General features: G+C 37.7%; 2 protein-coding genes across 2 annotated transcripts; both read right to left on the reverse strand.

Moving 5' to 3' along the window:
• Positions 1-1,823: 1,823 nt before the first annotated feature.
• LOC143030735 (uncharacterized) lies at positions 1,824-5,706 on the reverse strand. Its single transcript, XM_076193936.1, has 2 exons — positions 5,624-5,706; positions 1,824-3,699 (listed from the first exon to the last, which is right to left on the reverse strand). The coding sequence occupies exon 2, from the start codon at positions 3,527-3,529 to the stop codon at positions 2,315-2,317; it is 1,215 nt and encodes a 404-aa protein (XP_076050051.1). The 5' UTR covers positions 3,530-3,699; positions 5,624-5,706; the 3' UTR covers positions 1,824-2,314.
• Positions 5,707-8,905: 3,199 nt separating this feature from the next.
• Positions 8,906-14,849, reverse strand: LOC143030736 (uncharacterized). Its single transcript, XM_076193937.1, has 2 exons — positions 14,767-14,849; positions 8,906-12,233 (listed from the first exon to the last, which is right to left on the reverse strand). Exon 2 carries the CDS (start codon positions 12,111-12,113, stop codon positions 10,668-10,670), a length of 1,446 nt encoding a protein of 481 aa, XP_076050052.1. The 5' UTR covers positions 12,114-12,233; positions 14,767-14,849; the 3' UTR covers positions 8,906-10,667.
• Between the last annotated feature and the right edge of the window lie 1,139 nt (positions 14,850-15,988).

Genomic DNA, 15,988 nt, shown 5'->3' on the forward strand with positions numbered 1-15,988 from the left:
GGCTGACGTGTGGGTTTGAAGAAGAGTGACAATAATCTCAATCTTTTTGTCAAACGGGATGTCATAGTTAATTGCTAAGCGCACAGCTTCGGCGAACTGACCATACGACCTCAAACCATTGTTGGGATGAAGTGTCTTACCCAGTGGTACACTAATGCCCTTCTTGACTGCACGGCAGATCAGTGGGCTACACAACGTGGGCGTGTTTTCGACAATCACAGAAAGTCTGCACTCACTGAAATTTTCTGTCATGAACAGACACACTAACCTTTCTTCCGATCTTGAAATAATTAAGTTCTTGTACTGCTTCTGTAGGTCACGTTCAGGTCTAAAAGCATCAAATGAAGTAATCGTATCTTTCTGAAGAAAATGCCTCAGTTGCTTGTCTTCGGCCTTCGCCGGGCGGGGTACAGGTTTTGAAGATGGCAGACATGAAGCAGGTACACTGGGAGGGATCGCAGGTCGCGTAGAACCACCAGGCAATTTGATAGAAGGCGTGTTGGGACCCCAGTGTTTCTCACAAATGAAAAATCTGTCAGAATCAACAACAAAGTTCTTACGTGGTGGCAGCACATCAATCCACTTCTGTCTTTCATAACGGTCTTTTGGCAGTCGAAACACTCGGCACCTATTATCCTTGTTATAATTACCGTTGCAGTTCACAACATAACACTTATTCGGCATTTTGAATACACAAAAATCAGCAAGAACCTATGTAAACAAATACAATCAACTTCTAAATGCAGCCACGCGGGAAAGACGGAGTAACACAACCTTAACACCTCCATTGCTAGTAGCATACTGGACCAGTGTTGCCACTCTGGAAAAAAAAAAAACTAAACAGCTTACCAAAAACTACATTAAACGAAAAACTACTAGATTCGAATTATATTACAAAACATACACATGAAAACATTTTTAAGTTAGAAAACTGTATACATCAAACTAATTACCTGTGATGGTGCAATAATCCAAAATTTCACAACCAATCACTAGTTAGTCAAGTAGACAACTATGGGCTAAACTCGGCACTTGTATGCAGGTAAGTGTTTTGTTGCATTGCTCTTTAACGATTCTGCACTTAAAATGTGCACAATCTAATAATTCGGATAATACAAACGTCAACCGTCCTGCAACCATCTATATACTAATGTAACCAATCAATCGCGCAAACATACTATAAGCAAATAACAAGTGCGTCCATTTGACTGACAACTGACATTTGACTGACACTTTCAATTCATAGTAACTGTACGTGTGAATGTGTTATAGCTAATTTTACTCTGAGTAACAATTACACAGGATGCGCGATGAAACCAGTTCACAGAGTAGGGGGAAACTCATGCACAACTACAAACATTATACATAATCAAGACGCCCACGCCGATAGACGTCATCGTACCGTAGTGGTTAAAAGTGTATCTGTTAAAAGAATAACTTCGTTTATTTAATAAACGGCCTTTAAAAATTGAATAGTAAATAAATAACGAAAACAAATAAGAACGAAAAATAACAATAATACATAATGACCACATTCTTTTCCGAAAAGCCTCACCAATGAGGAAGATTTAAGATGCCCTACCAAAGACTCGGAGAAGGATGCGTTACATGCAGAAAAATAATTTGACAACACAGAGCGCACAGAGGCATTAGATGATGTCATGAAGGTTTCGCGGTATATTTCAGAAATGATGTATGAAGTTCTCTATCACGAACACTGCGAACAATTTCATTTTGACTCAGATAATAAGGAAACCAACCCATTTAACTAATATATTGAACTTAGTCTTCAACAACAATAAGGAAGTCATCAAATACCACCTTATATCACTTTTGAAAATATTTCATTAAACTGTGGGTGTTGTTTCTCCAGGGATTCAATAAACACTGCTGAATATATAATCGAAGTTGTATTTACTGTAACAAATTACAATTAACAATGGCGCATACTCCAGCCAACTTTGCACTATGCTAAGGTAAACAGAACTGTATCCGTCATAATTTGTCACGACACTAACATTCTCGACGATTTTTTATTACAAGAACATTTGTGAAATTTACGGTACAATCAAGTTTTTAATTATGAACAAGATTGGGTCATCACACTACAGATGAGCTAACCTTTCTTGGGAAAGTGTAAGTAACTACGTGACACCTGAAATAAGTTCCTCGTGAAAAGGCCGAAAAGGCTTCGTTTCTATATATATAAAAAAAAAAGCACAGAACACATTTGAAGTAATTCTCCATTGTGTGTCACCTCGTGACGTTTGAAAAAAAAAAAAAACGCTTTCTTGAGAAAGCTGCAACGCAGAGGTCACACTTGAAAAGGCTTCTCACCAGTGTGGGTCATCACGTGACAATTGAGAGCACTCTTTTGTGAGAAAGCTGCATCGCAAATGTTGCACTCGAAAGGCTTCCCTCCATTGTGTGCTATTACGTGACGTTCGAGAGAATACTTTCTTGGGAAAGCTGCGTCGCACATATCACACTTGAAAGGCTTCTCTCCAGTGTGGGTCATCACGTGACGTTTGAGAGCAGTCTTTCTTGAGAAAGCTCCATCGCAGAGGTTACACTTGAAAGGCTTCTCTTTAATGTGGTTCGTCACGTGACATTTAAGTTTACGTTTTTGTGAGAAAGCTACCTCACACAGGTCACATTTGAAAGGCTTTTCTCCAGTGTGGGTCACCATGTGACGTTTGAGACCCCTCTTTGTTGCGTAAGCGCCATCGCACAGATCACATTTGAAAGACTTTTCTCCAGTGTGGGTCATCACGTGACGTTTGAGACCCCTCTTTGTTGTGTAAGATCCACCGCAGAGATCACACTTGAAGGGCTTTTCTCCAGTATGGGTCATCACGTGATTTTTGAGAGCAATCTTTGTTGAGAAAGTTGCATCGCACAGGTCACACTTGAAAGGCTTCTCTCCAGTGTGGGTCATAATGTGATATTTCATATTACCCTTTATTGAGAAAGTTGCATTGCACAGGTCACACTTGAAAGGCTTCTCTCCAGTGTGGGTCATCATATGTTTTTTCATACTACTCCTTTGCGAGAAAGCTGCATTGCACAGGTCACACTTGAAAGGCTTCTCTCCAGTGTGGGTCATCACGTGATTTTTGAGAGCACTCCTTGTTGAGAGAGCTGCATCGCAAATGTCACACTTGAAGGGCTTCTCTCCAGTGTGGGTCAACACGTGACGTTCGAGAGAACACTTTTTTGGGAATGCTGCTTCGCACAGGTCACACTTGAAAGGTTTCTCTCCAGTGTGGTACATCATGTGCTGTTTGAGATTACTCTTTTGTGAGAAAGCTGCATCGCACATATCACACTCGAAAGGCTTCTCTCCAGTGTGGATCATCACGTGACGTCTGAGTTCACGTTTTCCCGAGAAAGCTTCATCACATAGGTCACATTTGACAGGCGTCTCTCCAGTGTGGGTCATCTTGTGATATTTGAGAGCACGCTTTGTTGGGAAAGCTACACCACACAGGTCACATTTAAAAGGCTTCTCTCCAGCGTGGGTCATCATGTGCTGTTTGAGAGAATCCTTTTGTGAGAAGGCTGTATCACACAGGTCGCATTGTCATCATTTCTCACCAATGTGTGTTAGCACGTGAGTACAGGAGACGCCACACACGATTCTATTATATCATGAATATACGGAATCTTCCAAGGAAATGTTGACATTTACCCCTCGATCTGAAAGGAAATATATATAATGACTTCAACATATTTTTGAAAGCATGTAATAGTAGTAACACAAGCGCATACAATCACAGTGGGTCATTGACCAAAATGGAGAAGAAACAAACAACTCGTAGGTGAAGCATCAAAGAAGAGACAAATTGAGGGTTGAGCAAATACTAACAATTATGAGGTTGTACAGAAATTGCGAGGAAAAAAAAAAAAAAACAGACTGTGACACCAATAATCATGAATTACTAAGGAAAATGAACGTCTGAATAAATATTGCCATGAAATAGAGGTCGATGTATTAATATATGATACAAAGCATCGCAGACGACCACTACACCAAACAAGGATGTTATAAATCATAGTATGCGCCCCCCTAACCTCAGGGTGGGCAGGAAAACAAGTAACATTCCGCAGAAATACCATCAGAAGCTTGTAATGTATATATATATATATATATATATATATATATATATATATACATATATATATATATATATATATATATACATACACACACACACACACACACATATATATATATATATATACATACACACACACACACACATACGCATCTATATATGTATATATATATACATATACGTCTATACATACACATACATATATACATATTATATATATACATTCATATATATATATATATATAAATGTATATATATATACATAAATACATACATGCATACATACATACATACATATTATATATATACATATATATATATATATATATATATATATATATATATATATATATATATATATACACATGTATTACATCCTTGTGTGAAAGGTAAATGACTTCTAGTCAAACTATCCTAACCTGTCCCTACCTACACCTAGGATAGCTTAGATTCACTCCTTCCTTCCATCAAACACTTAAACGAGGTGCTCGGTCAGAGTAGATTCTTGAGTTGTATAATTCAGTGAAAACAACCAATTCAAATGAGTTTTAAGTAATTTGCATGAATAATTGTGTCCCGTAAATCAACATATTATCTTTAGGTGAGCAGATGTACAAATATTACAAAGAAAAAGCAAACAAATAAGTATATAAATAAATAAAGGAGGGTACAGAAGTACAAATGACAGGAAATAAGAGATATTGGTATTTTTCGCCTACACCCACCCAATAATTAAGGATGACAGATTCTAATGTTTGTGTGATTCCTTTACTGGTTTCCATTTGTCAGGGAACACCTTCGCCACCCCCACCCCCTCCTCCCAAATACACTGGATTGGCGAATGAAAATTTTTATTTTGGCAGGAATGGAAGACCATAAAAAAACTAAAATGTTTATATATATCATCTTAAGACTGAGAGGAGAATAATCTCGTCAGACGAACCTTGCCTATTCTTACCTATAGGTAGGTTAGGTTACACTCACTTCTACTCCCACATTTTCATTAACTACTAAAACAAGGAACATGGTAGGAGTAGTTTGTTGAGTTATAGTTATTCGGTCACTTTTTGGTTAGGTTATGGAGAATGACGCTATTTCTAGAACATTCCGATATACTGAACAGTAAATTACTTAGTATTTTTTGAGGCATCATTTCACCTTGCGAGACATTTTGGTGCAAGTATTTGGTGTATTCCAGTCCCAAATAATATATGTTACTTCTGTAACCCCCAAATTTTGCATTAAAGTTTGCCAAGAATATGGTAAACTAAGAAACGCACTAATTGTTTTTTTCCTCTGTTCGTTCCATAACCTATCATGCAAGAATGTAAGCGGCGAATAAGCATTTTGACAAAAATACATTCTGACTACCAAATTGGCTGTGCCTATATGCGATTAGCACTAACATCAAACCAGGCAAATTCAGGTTATGAACAGATAAGGAAAATAACCTCTACCATACAATAATTATATGAAGAGTGCCCAGAATAACACTTCCTTATTACCTGCATGAGTGTTGACCTTCCAAATTCTATGCCACTTCTTACGTTGGATTTTCGCATCGAGGATGAGTAAGTGGCGTCTTCCCAAGAAGAATGTAAACAATGTATTTTTTCCTAACATTTATTTTAAACTCAATTTAAACATTCTTATTGAGGAATCGAAATATAAAAAAGTTGTATGCAATATATAAATTATATTTAAAAGGACTGAAAAAAGTGAACATACTGTATACTAAATTAACTTACTTCACAAACCAAAGAAAGTAGCTTACATCCATAATGGCAGTATATATATATATATATATATAAATACATATATATAAATTTATATATATATATATATATATATATATATATATATATGTATATTTCTAAACAGAAATGTAATAACACATTTGTAAATTACACACAGGAACCCACAGTCGGAGAAAGAATAAACTTCGAATAAAGAAAAATCCTATATTTCGGCTATCAACTGTAGCCCTCTTCAGGAAAGTACATAAGATAGAGAACAGAGAGGACTTATAAACTACAGTAAGAAGAGATGTGGACAGTTGACCTCACTCAGGCGCGGGGCAAACTGGGGTGGCGGAGGAGGGAGGAGGTGAGGAGAGGGGAGGATGTAGCGTCCGCACCAACTTGCCTACTGCTGCGCGTGAGATTATGTCGGGTGTCCACGGCCCTTTAGAAATATTAATATTAGGGCATTCCTCAATTAATGCTGATTCGACTATTTTCCTCCTGAAACCGCAGTGGGACTTGAACACTAATCTGGCCTTACCCCAGTCGAAAGAATGATTCTTATTTTTGACATGAAGAAATACAGCCGAATTTTCTTGCCCATACCTAATTGACCTTTTATGTTCTGCCAATCTAGTGTTCAGGTCTCTCCCGGTTTGACCCAGGTAAACCAAATCACAATCTTTGCAGGGCAAACAATAAACACCAGGTGACTCAACTTCCTTCGGTTTTTGTTGAACGTTCACAATTTGCTTACGCACGGTGTTAGGATAGTGATAGGCAATAGAAATTGTTACACCCACGATGGAGGCTTTTCTTCCACTCCACCTTATCTTCAAGTCTTTTCCGGGACTAAAACAAGCCTATAGATTGTTGGAATCTTCGCTCATCGCCAGTAAGAAGAGAAAGAACCAGAAGACATTTCTGTCCAATTGTTTAGAAGAACAAGTGTGCCCCAATTCGTTTAGGTTCCTGAAACAATCTTCACTAGGGTACAGTTTTCCATCGTACATTAGTGCTTTTCTGTCAGAACGAGTGCGTGTTGCTTCTTTAGAATTTGAAAACCTCCTTTGTTGATAGCCGAAATATAGGATTTTTCTTTATTCGAAGTTTATTCTTTCTCCGACTGTGGGTTCCTGTGTGTAATATATATATATATATATATATATATATATATATATATATATATATATATATATATATATATATATATATATATATATATATATATATACATATATAGTATAAAGATCTGCAATGAATATCAATTGGAATTATTGTGTTTGCTAATAGTGACCATTGCCCAGCTCTTGCCCGGGTGGAATCAGACTAATTGCATTCCTTTGTTTTGAGTTTAAATATGTGTCACTTGAGTTGTAACGGGGTTGCTACCTAGGAGGGAGACTTAATGAGGGCGAGAAATTGCGTTTTATTAACCCATTAAACTCCAATGACAAGATGTCTTGTCATTTGGTCAAATAAAACAAAAAATTATAAAACACCAAAATGTTTGATCCAACACCAGAAAAATATGACGTCAGTCGTCCTCGCTTCGCTCGCTTCCCACTAAAGATTTTTCCGTTTTCCCCCTTTCTCTCCTACTACGTCTCCTACCATTTTCCAAACTTTCGTTGGTGATATAATATGCTCTTCCTCCCGGCATTGGCGCCACCGTCCAAGTTCCTAGCCCAGTTCTCCTAAAGCCACGACAACAAACTAGCCCCTAATCGCTCGCAATTCGCCCGGTGGCAATAGCCCTCTTTTATACACTACTATCTTTTCATTTTCTAACAGACATTCTTCCCCTCCCACAAAACCCGATCCCGCGCAAGCGAGGTGGTCTTTTCTTGGAATCCAGAATCCAGGCTGTAAACATACACGTTGGAGGCATCAACCCTCTATGTGTAGAATACACACACACACAACCATATCGCAAACAAAACTAACAACTACATGCACAACGAATTAAACCTTTTCTTCTACTGAAATTATTTTCATTTCTTTCTCTCCTACTACATCTTCTCACTTCAGTTACCCTACCACTGAGATCATTTCCAATTTCTCTATCTTTCCCTAAGACTAAGCCTCTTACTCGTTTTCTAACTTTGTTGGATGAGGATAAGAATAAATATTCCTACGTAACCTAACGGTTACACATATTAACCCCAGTCTCCAACCCATACTTCCAAAGCCACGGCACCACGAAATGAACATCCCTAATCGCCCGGTGGTACGAGTCCTCTTTTATACACTACTATCTCTTCATTTTCTTACAGACATTCTTCCCCTCCCACAAAAACCGATCTCGCGCGAGCGGGTGGTCTTACCTAGCTAGTCCGCTAGTTCACTCCAGGGCACGACCTCTCCAAGCAGCACTCCTCTCCAAACAGCAATCCTCTTCACGCAGCAGTTCTCTCCATGCAGCAGTCAGTCTTCTCCAAGTTTCAAGTCCCCCTTCGCTTTCAGACTACGACCTTCCCTCATGAGCTTAGTGTTCATTAACAACCCGAGTACTGTGGTAAATTGAAATTAATTGTATTGTTGCATTGTTCTTGTTCTGCAATAGACTTTGTGTTGTATAAGCATTGTATACTTGTGCTGTAGGTTCCTTACATACCATGTGATTCTCATATGTTTAATACTCTGAAATATGTTTAGATGCTCTATAGCATCTGTTGGTTTCGTTTATATGTTTGGATCCTATGTAGACGTCTTTTGTTTTTGTTCAGGTACTTATACTATGACGTCAATCTTCGCTTGTTTACGTTTTGCTTGAAGCTCTCAATAAAAGAGCAAACTTGGTTCCTGTTTAATTCTCAGTCATCCCAGCCCAACAGCAACAAGTACCTTATTGTTATTGTGAGTTTCATTTCTCTGGCTTGTCCGAACCATATCTCGACAAAGTCAATCCGTTAATGAAAAAAATTACTTCGTTTATAAATGGCCTTTAAAAATGAAATGTCAAATAAATAATAATAACAATGGTAACAAGTATAAATGAAAGTAACAATAACCACAGTTAAGGGTTTTAAAAAAATCACCATCGAGGAAGCTTTAATTTATATTACCATAACAAAGACTCAGAGAAGGATGTGTTACATGCAGAAAAATCAAATAACTACATTATACAGAACGTACAATGACACTAGAAATCATGGAGGTTTCGCGATATATTTCAGAGATGATCTGTGAAAATCTTTATCACGAGGTACATAAGAACAAATACAATAAAAACGACTACGATACGAAATATTTATCCTTGGCTTGGATAATAACAAAACCAACCTATTCAACTAACACCTTTGACTTATTCTTCAACAACAATGTACAAGTCATCATATGATATATTGTATCTCTTGCAAAGATTTCAGTAAACTGTGGGTGTTGTCTCTCCAGGGATTCAATAAACAATGCTGAATATATAATCTTAGTTATATTTGCGGTAACAAATTACAAGTAACAATGTCGTATACTCCAGCCAACTTTGCACGATGCTAAGGTAAACAGAACTGTATCCGTAATAATGTGAAACACCACTGTATAATATTCTCGAAAAAATCCTTAATTACAAGAACATTTGTGCACTTTATGGAACAAGACTTTATGTAATTACACAATAGGCCAATCCAAGGTCACTTAAATGACTTCACAACTGTGAGTAAACCAACTAACTTCTACAACCGAGAATATGGGTGCGGGACGACTCATCAAACAGGTCTATAACAGTGTATCAATACTTAATAGCTCAACGTACAGTCATACAGAAAAGTTAAATCACTCAGGTCACACAGAGAAGTCCTCTCACCAGCGTAGGTCATCACACGAAAGTTGAGATTGTAAGAGGCAGGTAGATAAGGTAGATAGAGGGGTAGGTGGCAAGAATTTCATTTCATGTGTAGAATGTTTGGAAAACATAAGTTGCGAAGGAGTTGCATAACCTCGCTCCCCGTCTAAAGTTTATAGACAACCGCTAGGGAACAGATTTTAATGCTGATGTGACAATATGTAAACTAAGCCATTCCTGCATCGATATCGAGATTGCTTGTGTAAGCAGTATTGCTTAAGACGCTGTAACGGTCTTTCTGATTGGAGAAGGGTGGAGAAAAAACTTTATTAGTACAAGGGAGGAAAGTCACGCCTTTGGGAGAGGCACTTATTTGTAACAGTAAAGATCATTGGATGAACAAAGTCGTGACGTCGGTTCAGAGGTGGCTTTGTGAGTGGATTGAGGATCCCAGACGGGAGTCCCTTGGTGTAAAATGACAAGCCAAGTGTAATGTCATTTGAGAAGAAATGAAATAAAATTTACCAAGTTTAATTCAACCCATCAAGAAACATTACTTTCTAAAGAAAGATATGGTGAAAGACATACTTGAGTGAAGTAAAGTTGAAAGTGAAAGAAGATATACAATACCATGGAAGGTAACGGTAAACAGAATTAAACCAGTAATTACGGAGATACGGGGGTGACAGAGACCAAAGTTTCGTGGGGGAAGTGTAAGTCACAACGTAACAAAAGAAATAAGTCACCAACGGGGAAAAAATAATGATGATGTTTCTTTTCTCTATGGGTCACCACGTGACGTTTAAGATGACTTTTTCTGAGAAAATTGTATGGCACGGATCACATTTGAGGTGCCTCCCCACTGTGCGTCACCATGTGTCGTTTGAGAAAATACTTTCTTGAGAAAGCTGCAATGCACTGGTCAGACTTGAAAGGCTTCTAACCAGTGCGGGTCATCATGTGATATTTGAGAGCACTCTTTTATGAGAAAGCTGCATCGCATGCATCACACTCGAAAGGCTTCTATCTAGTGTGGTTCATCACGTGACGTTCAAGAGAATGTTTTCTTGAGAAACCTGTATCGCACAGGTCACACTTGAAAGGCTTCTCTCCAGTGTGGACCATCACGTGATATTTGAGATGGCTCTTTCGTGAGAAAGCTGCATCGCACATGTCACACTTGAAAGGCTTCTCTCCAGTATGTATCATCACGTGACATTTGAGAGCACTCTTTCTTGAGAAAGCTGCATCGCAGCGGTTACACTTGAAAGGCGTCTCTCCAGTGTGGGCCATCACATGATATTTGAGAGCATTCTTTTGTAAGAAAGCTACCTCACACAGGTCACATTTGAACGGCTTTTCTCCAGTGTGGATCATTATGTGATATTTAAGAGAACCCTTTGTTGAGAAAGCTGCATCACACACATCACATTGGAAAGGCTTCTCTCCAGTGTGGGTCATCACGTGACGTTCGAGAGCACTCTTTGTTGTGAGAGCTGTACCACAAAGGTCACATTTGAAGGGTTTCTCTCCTGTGTGGGTCATTATGTGTCCTTTGAGATTACTATTTGTTATGAAAGCTGCATCGCACAGGCCACACTTGAAAGGCTTCTCTCCAGTGTGGGTCATCACGTGATATTTGAGAGCAGTCTTTTGTGAGAAAGATGCATCACACAAGTCACACTTGAAAGGTTTCAAACCAGTGTGAGTCATCACGTGACGTTCGAGAGAATGTTTTCTTGAGAAAGCTACATCGCACATGTCACACTTGAAAATCTTCGTCCCAGTGTGGTGCAACACGTGATATTTGAGAGCACTCTTCCGTGAGAAAGCTGCATCGCACATATCACACTTGAAAGGCTTTTCTCCAGTGTGAGTCATCACGTGATGTTTGAGAGCACTCTTTCTTGAGAAAGCTGCATCGCAGAGGTCACACTTCACAGACGTCTCTCCAGTGTGATTCATCACGTGATATTTGAGACCACGCTTTGTTGAGAAGGCTCCCTCACACAGGTCACATTTGAAAGGCTTTTCTCCAGTGTGGGTCATCATGTGATATTTTATTTTACCCTTTTGTGAGAAAGCTGCATCACACATATCGCAATGGAAAGGTTTCTCTCCAGTGTGGGTCATCACGTGACGTTCGAGAGCAATCTTTGAGGACAGAGCTGCTTCGCAAATGTCACACTTGAAGGGCTTCTCTCCTGTGTGGGTCATCGTGTGATATTTGAGAGCACCCTTTCCTGAGAATGCTGCATCGCACAGGTCACACTTGAAAGGCTTCTCTCCAGTGTGGGTCCTCACGTGATATTTGAGGGAACTCTTTTGTGAGAAAGCTGCATCACACAGGTCACACTTGAAAGGCTTGTCTCCAGTGTGCGTTCTCATGTGTCGTTGAAGTGTAATCTTTCTTGAGAAAACTGAATCACACAGGTCACATTTGAAAGGTTTCTCATCATTGTGTGTCATTGCGTGATATCTAAGATGACTTGTACAATCTGAACGAATCAGACGCCACACACGATTCTCGCTATTATATGATAAATATACGGAATCCTCGAAGGAAAAAATCTATATCTACCCCTTGACCTGAAAGAAAATATATATAATGAGTTCGACGTCTATCTTTTTGAGAACATTTAATAGTAGTAACACAAGCGTATACAATTATACTGGGGCATTAACCAAAATGCAGTAAAGAAGGAAGCAAACAGTTCGTATAAAAGGAGACGCTTAACGGAAGATGAGAGAAATGGAAGGTTGAGCAAATTCTAACAATTATACGGTTATACAGAAAATGTCAGAAAAAAAAAAGACTGTGACATCAGTAATTGATCATGAAATACTAAGTAAAATGAATGGCTGAATAAATATTGTAAGGAATAGAGGACACGAATAAAAGAGATCTATGTATAATGTACGATACAATAGCATTGCTGGAAACAAGAAATATTGATCAAAACATCGAAGACGACCACTGCACACGTACACATCAATCAAAGATATTATAAATCAACGTTTGTCCACTGCCCCTAACCTCAGGGTTGGCGGAAAACACGGTCGCACTACTTAGCGACAACTAGCAAGAACCAGCGACAACTAACAAGAACTTGCGTCAACTGCATTAATTAAACCGACAACTAATATTTTTGGGCATAAAATGTATCTTGCAATGATTTATGATGTATTCGAACCTAATTTGATACGATATACACGACCTAAATTTAATTTATTTGCCGATGAATTTAGCGTCAACTAATCTCAGTGCACTACTTAGCGACAACTAGCGACAATCGTCAGTTGAGATGACACTAATTACTGAATTCACATCACTCTTCGCAATACACAATGATTTTTGCATCATCAATTCATAATAAGCTAATACAAGCTAAAAAAAAATATATGCGACTTTTTATTTACAATAATCTTAAAAATTAATTAAATATTGCCTACTAAAAAGGTTACATAAATCGTGGATCTCGTGAATAAAATATCTTTTGGTGTATTGACTAAATTGAAAGACAACTTGTAGAACGCAAGGTGTGGACGTTATGACCTACGTACATTTGTGGACGTTCCAACTCGTATATGTGGACGTTCTGACTCGTATGTGCGGACATACTGTCTCGTAGGTGACGTTTTGACCGGTTACCCTTGGCAACAACGGATTTTTTTGTCAACAAATATCCGTATAGTAAGAAATGTGATATGAAAATAGTATGGAATCAATATGAAAATGTATTGTTACTTGCAATGATATATTAGATTTTTTTTAAATTCTTTTAATATATTTTCTTTCAATAATAAGTAAATAATAATAGCAAAATTTGGAGGACTGGCCGAAACGTCCTACCCTGCAGAGTTCTGGCCGAAACGTCTGAGGCCGAAACATCCTACATACGATGGGCTTCCCTCCTGCATACTCACTAATGATGTTGAACTTCTAGGCTGGTTTTTTCAAAACAAATTTTTGCACTATCTTTAAATTCCGCAGCAATGCCATCAGAAGCCTGTATATATACATGCATACATACATACATACACACACACACACACACATATATATATGTATATATATATACATATGTATATATATATATATTATAAAAATATATTTTTATATATAAAGATATATATATATATGCATCCCTACCTACACCTAGGATAGATTAGATTTACACCTTCCTTCCATCAAATATTTAAACAAGTCGCTCGTTCGGAGTAGATTCTTGAGTTATATTTACTCAGTGAAAACAGCCACTTCAAATGAGTTATAAGTAATTTGCGTGAATATTTGTTCCGTAAACCAACATATTATTTAATTCTTTTTGGTGGGTGGATGAACAAATATTACAAAGAAATAAACAAGTAAATAAATAAATAATGTTTGGTTCACCCACCCAATAACCAAGGATGTCAGAATTAAATGTTTTTGTGATTCCTTTACTGGTTTCCATTTGTCAGGGAATACTTCCCCCCCCCACACACACACATACCTACACAGACTGGATTGGCGAGTGAATGAATTGATTTCGGAGGAAATATGAGACCATAAACAAAAATAATATCTTAGACTGGGGAGAAAAGTAATCTAGTCAGCCGAACCTTCCTTATCCCTACCTATAGCTAGGTTAGGTTACACTCGCCCCAACTCACACCGTTCCACCAACTACTAAAACAAGGAGCATGGTGGGACTAGTTTGTCACTTTATATGAATTAGAATTATTTTTCGTAGACAGTGGCAATCTTACTCGTATATCACGAATACAATATAAGCCTAATTTTTCGTTAGATTATGATGGGGAATGTCGATATTTCCGGAACATTCCGATATAAAGTCAATTACTTATCAATATTTTCTGAGGCAACACTTCCTCTTGCGAAACATTTCGCTGCAAGTATTTGGTGTATTCCAGTCCCAAATAATGTATGTTACTCCTGTTAGTAACCCGCAGTGAATAAGCGTTTTGACAAAACACATCTTACCTACCAAATTGGCAGTGTTATGCGATTGGAACTAACATCCAACCAGGCAACACCAAGTTATGAACATATAAGGAAAATAACCTCTACCACACAAAAAATACATGACGAGTGTCCAGATTAACAATTCCTTATTACCTGCATGAGTGTTGTCTTTCCAAATTCTATGACATTTCTTAAGTTGGATTTTCGTACCGTGGATGACTAGGTGGCTCCTTCTCCTAAGAAGAATGTAAACAAAGATTTTTTTTTTATTGATGACATTTACTTTAACTTCATTTTAAGATGTTTATTGAGGAGTCAGCATATAAAAAAGTTGTATAGTTTATAAAACATACCTAATAGGACTGAAATAAATGAATATAAAAATTTACTCCTGACAGAACAACATACTGTATGCTAAATTAACTTACTTCACAAACTAAAGGATCCTAGTAGCCTTCTTACTATATCGCCTACATCCTTAATGGAATTTTTCATACATTACTCCTTTACTTGCAATCTCAAATAGTCTTTTGTTGTTAATGGATGTTTTGCTTATAGGTGACCACCCCTTTGATGTTGTTACACATTTAGAGTTACATATTTATAGTCCACTTGGATGCGATTATTCTTATTTTTCCGAGTTCATCATTCAAAAAAAACAAAAACAAAAACTCGTTCTCTGTTAACATTGCTACATGGAATAGAGAAACCATAAGCGCTCACCTTCCTCAGATTTGTAAACGAGCTCTCAGATATACAGAACAAGACGTTCCTCTATCATCTCAGGAGTATTGATAATTGCGTTCGCAATCCCATACTCTTCATAGAATTCATCCATATCAATATCGTGAATGTAACAGGCCTCGACTGCAACATGAATTTCTCCAAAGGGTATAGATATAATCGAGCTGGGCATAATAATGAAAGCAATAACAGTCCGGAACTACTATCCAGCGTCCCGTTCAACTACACTTTATTATTCCTGTGCCGTCAATATCTACATCACAACGGCATAGTGTGTAAAATGCATGTAGGTTATCTTTTTTATTTTAAGTAATAAACCCACATTATTTGATACATTCGTGGTTGCATGTAGTCTTTTTTTGCAGCATCTCTTTGCGGCGCACATAGGTACTAGAAGTCATGGAGGTTTCGCGATACATTTCAGAAATGATGTATGAAATTCTCTATCACGAGGTACTTAAGTACAAACACAATCAAAACTACTACTAGACACTACGAACAATTTCTTTTTTACTCGGATAATAACGAAACCATCCCATTCAACTAATATAATGAACTTATTCTTCAACAACAATAAGTCATATGCCATCTTATATCACTCTTGAAAATATTTCATTAAACTGTGGGTGTT

The sequence above is a fragment of the Oratosquilla oratoria genome, chromosome 12, assembly GCF_046742065.1.
Source record: "Oratosquilla oratoria isolate Oo_2021 chromosome 12, ASM4674206v1, whole genome shotgun sequence".
Classification (NCBI taxonomy): Eukaryota; Metazoa; Arthropoda; class Malacostraca; order Stomatopoda; family Squillidae; genus Oratosquilla; species Oratosquilla oratoria.